We start from the raw sequence: 10,979 nt of genomic DNA, 5'->3' as shown, positions 1-10,979 counted from the left end.
AGATCTGGGGTCCCGTCGCGGCGAAAGCTTAGATCCAAGCGGGGAGCGCGGCGGGAGGCCGGGCCGGTGCCGGGGAGCACCCGCTCCGGCTGCCCCGGCTGGGCCTGGGCGCTCCCGGCTGCCCGGGCGCCGGCGGGGCTGGGCGGGCGGGGGCGCGGGGCTGGGCGAGGCGCGGGGGGCGCCGCACCCGCGGGCGGAGGGGAGCGCGGAGCCGGACGCGCGGACGCGGGGGCTTTGCCAGGGCGACTCGGCGCCGCAGATGGATTTATAGGGCCCTTTGGCAGTGACGCGCCCTCCGCTGATTCGCTTTCAGACCCAAACACACGCTGGCCCCCCGCACCGGACCCCGCGGAGCCTCCAAATATCTCCCGGCTGAAGTCACCGGCCCGACATACCGTGGGCTGCGCGGCCGCCGGCGCAGCCCCGCGGCACCCGCTGGCCCCGCGGCGGCGGCGGCGGGGCCGGGCCGGGCCGGGCCGGGGTAACCCAACACCGCGTCGCCGTCCGGCCCCCCCGCGCCCCAGTGCCGCTCCTCCGCGCTCCCGCCGCCGCGGACGGGCGGACGGACGGACGGACGGACGGGCGGCGGCGGGCAGGCCGCCCCCTCCTCGCCCCTCGCCGGCCGCAGGTGCCGCCGGCGCGGGTCGTCCCCCGGCAGCCGCGCTGCGCTGCGGGGCCCCTGGGCGCAGGGCGGCCCCTGCGCGGCGGGCGGCGGTTGGTCTCGCCGGAGGCCGCTGCAAAGTCGCTGTAAACAGTCTCGGCTTTCAGCCCTCCGCCGTGTATTTATGACTCACCCAGTTGTCCGGAGGTATGAGGTCCTCATGTCGCCGGTGCTATGAAATTAACGCGGCGCAGCCCGGGCGGGCGGCGGGGGAGCGCGCAGGGCTTGTGCGGCGGCCGAGAGACCGGTCGCTCCGTCCGCCCTGCGCTGGTGGCTTTTTAAAAATTTATTTATTTTTCGCTTTCGGGTATTTGTTTTGGAAGGGAGGCGCTGGGCTATGGGATGGACCCGCGAAACCCCCAGGACACCGACCAGCTTAGCTCCCGGAGCGCGCCGCGCCGGTACAGCGCCGAGCACCGGAGCTGCGGGGACGGAGGGACCCGCGCTGGGCACCGCCGGGCCGGGCCGGGCCGGCGGCAGAGCTGCCACGAGGGTTGTAACCTGGCTGCGGTTTTGTTTCCATATTCCCCCCCCCCCCGCCCCGCGTGTGTGTATGTGTGTGGTTATGGTCGTGCATTCACGTGTGTGGTTACGGTTGTGCATTCACACGGGTGCGCACCGGCTCGTCCCTCTCTCCCGCGAAAGGCGAGCAATCCGCGGGCAGCCCCGCCGGTGACTGCTGCCCGGTCCCGGCCCCCCCCGCGGGCGCGGCTGCCTGCTGCGGCGGGGGCGGCCACGGCTGCTGCCGGGGAGTCCGGCGGGGCGGGGAAGAGGGGGGAGCGGCGCCGAGGCTCGTCCTGCCCGGGAACCGTGGGCTGCCTTTCCCCGACTCTGCCCCCACTGGGCCACCTCGTCTGCTGTATGCCCCTTCCACTTTCCCTCTCCCTTCCCCTTCCCTTTCCCTTTCCCTTTTCCCCTTCCCCTCCCCCTTTCCCTTTCCCTTCTCCTCCCCTCTGCCCCATTCCCCTGTGTATGTCCCAGCCAGCCCTAGCCCCACAGTGAGAGGATGCAGGAGGCAGGTGGGACCGGCTACAGCTGCCTGTCCCAGGCTTTCTGCGAAGTCCTTGCTGCACTCCTTGCACCCTCTCTGCACCCCTTGGCTAGGAAGTAGGATGAGAACCTCAAGCATGGACCCCAGAGCCAGGCATGTGCACGCCAACAACACTTGTTTGCTCTTCTTCATCAGTGTGAAGCATGCAGAATCCTCCAAGCACCCAGTTCTGGAGGACATCTCAGGCTAGGGGCTGTAGGTCTGTAGAAGGGGTCATGGTCACCTCACCGGGTGAAATGGGAGTAAGATGCAATCCCTGTGCCCTCCGCAGTCTGAGAAGTAAAGGTTTTTAAGTTGTGTTTGTTGGAAATTTGGAGGGGTCTGCTAACGTCATCTGGATGGGCTGCCAGGACAAATTTTTCTGCAGGAGGCATCTTCTAAATTTCCATCAGATGACAAGACGGAGAGATGAACACGAACCTCCTCACGAAGCCCATTGAGCAGCATGGCTTTTCCATCGCTGCAGTCATCTGCCTGCTGAGGGGAAATTTCACAACTATCTTCCACTAAGTGGGGCATTTGTGATGAAGGGGGCAGCCTTTCTTGGGAACATGTCCCCCTCTCTAGAGGGGCAACAGATTTGTGACTCAGAAATAATACCTGAATGAATTACTTTATTAGATTTTTTTTAAATTTCAGGCTGTTTATTTTTGTAACTGTGCCAGTTGGGGAAAGACTAATTTGCACAAAAGAGATTTCTCATAAAAACAGTGGAGTAAAATACTTCCAAAAAGTTTTCTGCCGTTATAAATTTGAAACAGTATTATACATCAGTACTCAGTTAAAAGTCATCTTAACTTTTTTTCAGTACAGACAATCCAGTGATAGGCACCTGGAATAAGAGTTTCTGAAGTGCAGCCTCTACAGACAGCAACAAATGAGTGGAACAATGACAGAACAATCTGTTAAAAAGAAACAGGGTATGTGGTATCCATACAATAAAGACACAGCCATCTGATAAATGCATCTGTTTATATACATGTGCACATCAGAAGGGGACAGGAGAAGGCATTACAAGAAGCAGTGGTTGGTTTGGCTCAGCGATACCATTCAGGTTGTGCTACCTCTGCCACAAAGTTATCTACGCATAGTTGTGAGGTGGGTGATGGATGCAAGAGCTGTATGCACGAAGTGCTGTATGCACTCAGTGCCCATGTACACGAAGTGCTGTGTACACCGAGTGCCATATGCACAAAACCCCATTCCCAGCTCCCAGCCTGAACAGAGCAGGCAGAAAAGTTAGAGGAATGGATACAACGTGGTGCCTCTGTTAGGGGTCAGGGACTGAGACATGTCGAAATCAATGTCTCAGTTACCCCATTAACATGCAGTGAGATGGAGTCCTAGCATTTTAACTGAAAGACTATTATCTAAACCTTCCCTGCACATACCGGATAAAATGAGCTCGATGCATTATTCCTTTCCATAGGTTTTGTCAGTTCTAAGCCACTAATTTTCTTTAAATAACATCAGGTAATGAAAGCCAAGACAGAGATGTGGATCTGTAATACTGCAGGAGTTTATTTTTCCTTGCTATTAAAAGCTGCTGAAAGCCTGGGTTTTAACATATGTGTTATTTAGCTCACATGAACCATAGCAAAAGGAAATGTTATGCAGATGTCTTAGCTGCACTAATAGGATGGTCGAAGTAAATGGAGAGTAAACCCGCTAGTTCTTAATCACAAAAATAATGTGCCTGCCTCTCCTTATGCTGCTGTTGTGAGTCTCTTGGTAAGGTGGGTTACTAAGAGCCCTGCACACTCTTGCTTTGTGGAAACTAACGCAGCTGCTGGAAAATTTCCATAGTTCTATTAGAAGCTAACAAAAGCTACAAAAACTTAAGAATTGATTATATTTTTCTATAGAGATCATGAAGTTTTAAGCACAAGTGTTTAGGAGCTGCTTGAGAGAAAACTTTGGTGAAGAAAAAAAAAGAATTTCTACTCTCAGGTAAAAAACCAGAAAGAGAAAAATGACCCATTCAGACCTAAATAAAGTGTGTCTTTACATTGTAAAGGTTGCCTCTTTTAAAACAAGCTAAAAAGCTGCTTGACATTATGCAGTATGGCCTCATTTTTTGTTTATGTATGTCAACATGATGTATAGATCTCTTAAGATGTCAAGCGCTCCATATTGTAATTTCTGTTACCTTTGAAATATGAAACATGATTTCTTAGTTGCACTATGACTGCTCAGGCAATAAGCAGTTGTTTCTTTGGTCTTAGTAACAGAGGAGATTGTGCTGTTGTTGAAGCAAGTGCACTTGAAAGTCATCAGACTACCAGGGAAGTGCACCGAGCAGCTGCACGCCTAGGGAAGCAGTAGTGTTTTGGGCTACAGCTGCCTGATTGTGCATGATGTCTAGCGCCCTTGGTCATCCCTGGACCTGCAGGAACTCCCTGCAGGATTGGGCCATTGCATGAAACTCAGTTTTGAGCATTCATTCCCTTTCTTTGATTTAAGATGATTAAAGTTTGTATGAATTCATGTGTTTTGGGGACATGGGTGGCCATTCTGCCCTGCACTGGCATCCAACTCTCGACCTGCCGTTCCTGCATCCTATGGTACGTGTATTATGGTGACTTAACTGGTGGGCAAGGGGTGAGACCTTAGTTTAGGTAAGAACCAGAGTGAAAATGTGGCAGCATAGATAGCCCCTCCTTGAGCAGTGCAGGTCTGTTGGAGCCTATGAAGATTTGCTCAGGTGCCCAGCCTCTCCTGGAGCCCAGACTACCTGCATTGCTCAAGCAATCTAGTTAAAGCTAGCCCTAATTGCTGTGTTTATTAGAATTACTGTGAGCCAGTGCCAAGCTCTGTTCCTTAGCCTGGGGGCCAGCTGCTGCCGTTTGACCACATCCTTCCCATTCCCTCCCAGAGAGGGTGGCTGCATGCACATAGCCTTGGGAGTGGCTCCTGGTCCCTGTGGACTCCTGCACCCGTGTGGGGATGGGATTGCCTGGGATTGCATGGGCCCCAGCACGCCGGCAACCATTCTCCTAGCTTGATAGCATCAATGGTTGGGCCTGGCAGCATCCCTGGCAGTGTTTATTTTCCCGGGATAGGCGTAGTCAGAGTGTCTCCACATGCTTCAGGCAGACCTTCCAGTAGAGTGGAAACAAGTCCTAAGCAGGGGCTCTATTCTCGCTGAGGTGTGAGAAGGAGAGAAGACACCCTGTTTGTAAAATTGGTCTGGAATGTGGCAAATGGGGCTTAAAAGCAACCTTAACTTTTCTTCTCTTTGGGTAGGTATTTGCAGAACTCTATTGTAGATACCTGCTTGTACTGTTTAACTTGTATTTTTATAGGTAAAGTTGAACATGCAATGGGGAACACTGTAGGCAAGTTGCGTTTAACAGTTCATCTGGGCAGTGTCCTGTGCCCAAATTCCCCCCATAACTGAAGTTCCTTTATCCTTTAGGAGGCGTTTTTCGGGGAGATACTAGCAGATCATGCAAAGCTTTTCTGCCAAAGCCTTTCATGCAGTAGCTCTCTAGCAGAAAGCTACTCAAAGAAATCATGTATTTGGGACCTATTCGAGTTGCACACTTCAAAGAGGTGCCTGATAACAGTGTGTTTAAAACTTGCTAATTAAAAGTAATTGTATACAGCTGTGACATGCTGCTACTGTTTTAATTGGCATTCATCACAGCTGCATCTGTATTATGCTGTCACTGGGATCCTGGTGTATTTACTCTAATCTCAGAATGTGTCACCTTCTGAGAGATTAGGAGGTCATAAAAGCATGAGAGCAACATATTTGTCAGGGTTGAAGGTCACTAATCTGTGCCGAAAGCAGCCAAGAGGAGCAAGCCATGCAGAGGGACAACTGGAACAAGCAGCGACATTTTGCAAAAGCAGTGAGCTTTTCCATTTGGATTCTCTCTCCCAAGGATTTTTTCCATTTTTCTGAATTTGTTTTCTGCTGTCAGATGTCAGTGTAAGACATAAGGAAGGTGAATCAGAAGTATTCATTAGCTCGTTAAACTTAACTTCTGCCAGGCCAAGGGTGGTAAAAAAACCACCCCCCCCCCCCCCCCCAATCAAATTTTACAAGATTTGTAGCAGAAGCTCCATTCTTTTGGAAGAACATCCCTCCTAGCCTGTTACTAAGGGTAGGAAGAAGCACCTCAGCAGTCTGAATCATTGTGATACATTCAGCAGAGTATTCAGCTGTTTGCTTATGGCAGAGTTGCAGCTGTAACTGCGTTGTCCTTGTAAACCATTGGAATGTCAGATAGCAGTGGTTATCCCTAGCCTGGGTGGTTAGACAGATGTTTCTGTTAGGGTGAGCAGAGACACATCATAATTCGGATTGGTTATGAGACCAACTGGGCTATAAATCTTCTGCTCCTTGCTTATGTGTGCTTTGTCATGTAGAGACAATTAAATGATACTTTTTCTCTCCTTGTGAATGTGGAATTATGGCAATGTTTGCTTAATTTTTTTTTTTTTTTACATAAAACAGTTATAACGTGTGCTGACCATCAGCTTGTAATGCTTCAACATGCTGGCTTACATTGAGAAAACTTCACTATTTCTGAAACTAGAAACATTTCTTTGGTTTCTGTGCTCCGAAAGAGGCATTCATGAATATACTTTCACAGAGCAGAAGACTTATGATGTTACAAATTCAGAGGGAATAGCTGACAGGCAGAATAGGTATAACAATGATTAATAGAGCTGTGAACTTACCCATCTGAAAATCTTCAGCAGTTAGGAAAAAAGTTTTGAAAACTTGAGGCTGTAATCTGGCACCAAAACGCAAACTGACACATTTTATTTATACCAGGCTCCTTTTAAAGTCACTCAGTAGGAGCCAGTCACTTTTGCTTTGATTTTTGTCAAGTCTTTGCGTGCATCATGCATAGACCTCTGTCTCTTTTAGCAAGGAAAAGCGTGGGGTACTGTACCATGCTCTTGCCTACATCTCCAAGCTCTCCATAGTTAGTAACACTCTGAAATGCAATGATGTATGTGATCTTCAAGGAAGTTCCTCTGAAGATTACGTTTAGCATCTCAATTCAGCAAAGCAGTGAAACATTGACTTTGAGCCAGGGATGATTAGCATACTTAGACACATGGAAGCTTCTTGCTGAATTGGTTCCTGGATCTTTAAATGTCTCAGCATGGAGTTATATTTACACTGCTTTTGTGCAGGCGAGGTGAAAAAAATAGACAGTATTAATCAGCAAACTGAAATAGAGTGCAGCAATTTAGGAATGTAGAGGTGTGTAAGTGAGGGAAGGTGTGAAAGAATCCCAAATTCACAGGAAAGATACGATCAGTCATTTGTAGGCTGGAAAGAAATGTCAGAAATGTTATAATTTGCAACACAGCTTCAGAATAAAAAATAATCATATTGTATATCTTGGGATGGTAGGATGCTACACAGCTTCATGGATAACTGTTGCTAAATTTGCTATAAACCTTTCCAAGTATCAGCTGTCTTAGGTCCATGAAAGTCAATACAAAATCAGTATTGGCAACTGGTCTGCTGTTCTTACTCCAGCAATATTTCCATTGGCTTCATTGCGACAATTTCCTGAGGGACTGGTTGCTTCCAGAGTTAGTATGGTGCTGCTCGATGAGGGATAGTTCCAGCAGGCTTGTGCAAAAGCTATTTCCCGTGGAGAATTATTGCTGCCTTGGGTCAAATCACCCCCTCATTCCCACTCCCTCTCTTTTCAGATCCTGTCCCAACATCACTCTTCCTATAAAATATCTCACTTGTACTATCTGAGCCACTGTATCAGGTTTTTGAGAACTTCTGGGTTTGTTGGGGGAATGGAAATGAGAAATGGAAACAAGAGACATTATTTTTGTAAGAAGAAATTCACTCTTGTGCAGGAGTTAAGATTATATGATTATTAGCTAAGATCCCAAGGAATTCACTTTTCTGGAAATGGGTAAAAGGGGAATTTCCCCACAGCCTTCCTTCATTATGTTTCCCTTTGCGTTTTTCTTCTGGGATGTTTAGAAAGGAGCCAGGGAAAAACTGGCAGGTCTCCTCAGGAAGAGCATGTGATATCATGGTGGGAGCTGTTAAAGGTTGTTGGTTCAAGGAATCAATTATTTTTTGCTTGGCGTGTTTGAAGCCAAACTTGCATTTTTAGAGGGGGGATGAACCTATATTGCAAGACACTTCCTTCGTCTGTTCAGGAAAAAAACCCCAGTCCTTTGCTATAGGAATGGGGTCAGTTGTCAGAACAGTACAATGCATGATGAAAAATCCAGGGACACTAATCAAGGTAGCTTTTAATGTGAAGTCGAATTACCCCAAAAAATCAACAGATTCCTTAGTTCAGAGAAGTTCCCAAGATATCAATCTATCTGTTCCTGAAATCAAGGAGTCTTCACTTTCTGAAAGCCCAGGACACAAGCCCAGTTTTTGCCCCAGTCTCAGTCAAGATTTCAGTGGCATTTGGATCCTTTGATGCTCCTTCACACTTGTCTGACTGTGTCAGGATGGCCACAGCGGCTCTCACCTTTCCATACTGCAACCTTGCCCACTTCACTCTCTCCAGGTGCTGCAAGCAACACCTCCTGCCTGCTATTAGTGACCCTTGCATCGCTTTTCACCCCTCCCTTTATAGGTTCTCTTCTGTGCCTAAAACCTGCTATCTCCTCCTCTGCCACCCAGTCTTTAGTCTTCGATGATGCTCTCATCACGGCCACGAGGGGCTTGTGCCTGGGTGCTGGCAGCCAGCAGGTGTGCAGCTGGGAGCACCCACTCTGATCATGGGAGTACAGGGTGCAGGTACCAGGCACTGGTCCTCTCTGCTTGCAGCTCCAACACTTACCTCTCTGCTGGCAATATAAGAGGAAACAATCACTTTAAAAAACAACAACAACAAAAAACAAACAACAAAAAAACCAACCCAAAAAACCAAACAGTACCACCCCACAAAAACCCTGACCTCCTCCCCTAAAAACAAAACAAAGAAAAAGAAACCCCAGACCAACAGAACTGTTTGGTACTGAATGCTCTGAACACGTCATTTCATCTCTGTTCCCTTTATGGGAATTCCAACAGTCCTTATCACATTTACCACTTTGTACCAAGGTGGCTACAGCTTTTAATAATTTTTTCCTGTGTGTTTTTGGGGGAGAGAGGGACCAAGGGAATGGAAGTAGACAAACACAGACCCTTGACACTGATGCTTTTGGATCATCTTCTGCCCCTTTGATGTTGCCTTCTTTTGGGAAAAGCCCACTGAAAGAGGTTGAGAGAGAGAGAGATGCTGTGGGTTAGCAGCACCCCCAACCCCCTCCACCCCCCCCAGCTTTGGCAGGCAGCTTGGGTGCCCAACTGAGAAGCCAATTTGCCACAGGCTTTTTCAGTAGTTCATAGAGGATACAGAGGGCAATTCAGCCACCTAGGAGACAAACAGCAGCTCTGTGTCTCTTCATTGGTGTTAGAGAAACCAGAGGTGACCAGTCTCATCAGAGGCATCTCTGCAAAATGAGCTTGGATGTGAACAGGTCTATAGGATGGGAGCAGTGGAGAGAGGATGATGCTGGGGTACGCATTGTTGGAAACACACACACCTGACCTGCAGTGCCCTGCAGTCCTGAAAGCCCTTCCCTCCTCTGGCTCCCTCCCCTGCAGCCGCTGCTGCTGGGATGGCTTGCCCACCTAATTTCTGACATATTTCTGGCCTAAGATTTCCTCTCCTCTCTCTCTAAGCAGTGTCCTGGGATGAGTGCTCCTCTTGTTCAGCCCTTGCTGCGTGCATACACTGCACACATGTAAGCAACATATAGATATTCCTTCCTCCGTAATTCCCCAGAGCACAGTGGCCAGAGGGGACTTAGCTGTGCTTCTTCTGTCCTCAATTGTGCCAGGGTTTCTTGGCAGAAGGTTTGCAGGCAGCTTCTCACAGAAGAAGATATAGGCTGCGGAGAAACATGCATCTTGGCTTCTTCCCTGGCACGAGGGGAAATGCAACACAGGTGAATGGGAAAATGCAAGGGCATAGGCATTGAGCACAGCAGGAAATATTTAAGAATCACCAAGTTTAATGAATTCTTGCTAAGCTGATGATACCTTAGAAGACAAATGCTAACGGTGGTGTTAGGAGTGTGCAATCTCTCAGGTAAGATCCCCTGGGATGTCAGCGCCTGTCTGACGGGCAATGGGAAGCAAAGTGCCTTCAGCTTTCAGCAGCTGCATTCCCAATAACTGGCTGTACAACCATCAAAGCTGAAACAAGCTCTGCATAATTTCTCTGTCTGCTCTCTGTGTATCTGCTGCAGTTTATGCTGACTAGGAAATGGGAAACGCATGGGAGTAGCCCGCCCCCTTGGCTTCATCACAGCTATATCAGTTTTCCTGCAATACTTGGAGTTAACTTGGCACAAGCAATTTTAGCAAACTTCAATACAATTCAGGCAACAGTTTTTGTGTCATTGCCAGTCTGTGAAGAGAAAATTAATTGCAAAGGTAATGATCTGTCTGAAACAGCTGATTAGTTTTTGGAAATTATCTGAAGTGTTGGTTAATAGGCAAGTTTTTACTGTCATCTGTGATAATATTAAATAATATTAAATCCTACTGTAAAACATGGTAAGCAGCTGTATTCCTGGTGTTTTACCTGGGAAGAGACCTAACCCAAAATTTCTGCATGGGGAATAACTCTGTAATGAAGCCTTTTAGATGGGGAAAATCAGAGTCTCTAAGGGCTGATTTTAGACTGACAGCCCAAGGAGCCTGGGACAGTGTTCAGAGAAGTTGGCTGCTATATGCTGTGTTACATTTATTTCCCTGTGGACTCAGGCTTCCCGTGTGTTGGGAAGGTCATTTGTTTGCTGCCCTGTCTGTGGGGATCCCCAGAGGCTTGCAGCCTCTTAGCTGATGGTCCTTGCTCACCTGAGACCCTTCATCTCCCCTGGTGGGTCTCAGGGTCTCCTTTGGGGTCACTACTCAGGCTACTGTGTCATTGTCTTGGCTTCTGCTCTTATATCTGTACATGCTTCACTCAGGAAAATTTTGTGTTTTGGTGTGGTATCAGATGTTACTCATAAGCCTCTGTGTCACTGCTTTGTTTTAAAATTCTTATTCTTTCTCTATGCTGCATCAGGGACTAGAAAATCTAGAAATTTACCCTTGTTTACATCTCCAGCAATTGCCTGGGGATCTGCACCCCTTTTCCCCTGACCTGTCTGTCTTGGTGCTATTTCTTAAGGACCTTTATCAGAGAAGCATAGGTTCAGGAGGAAGATTTAATGTTTGAGTCATTGGTTTTTCCTGCGATGAACTCTAACTTT

At 48.5% G+C, this 10,979-nt stretch overlaps 1 protein-coding gene across 3 annotated transcripts in view; it reads left to right on the top strand.

The window, feature by feature from the left end:
- LOC115337259 (cuticle collagen 2-like) overlaps positions 1–10,979 on the top strand; it is a 142,101-nt gene that overhangs the window by 1,132 nt on the left and 129,990 nt on the right. Inside the window, exon 2 of one of the 3 annotated variants that reach the window (XM_030005399.2) lies at positions 314–430. The exons of the other annotated variants lie outside the window; for them this stretch is intronic. Coding sequence (XP_029861259.1) covers positions 314–376 — 63 coding nt within the window. The 3' untranslated portion in view covers positions 377–430. Of the gene's footprint in view, positions 1–313; positions 431–10,979 lie in introns of those variants that run through there. 3 annotated transcript variants of the gene reach the window in all.

Source organism: Aquila chrysaetos, chromosome Z (assembly GCF_900496995.4).
Source record: "Aquila chrysaetos chrysaetos chromosome Z, bAquChr1.4, whole genome shotgun sequence".
NCBI lineage: Eukaryota > Metazoa > Chordata > Aves > Accipitriformes > Accipitridae > Aquila > Aquila chrysaetos.
Note: the sequence above shows the minus strand (reverse complement) of the source record. Positions and strands in the feature narration are given on the sequence as shown.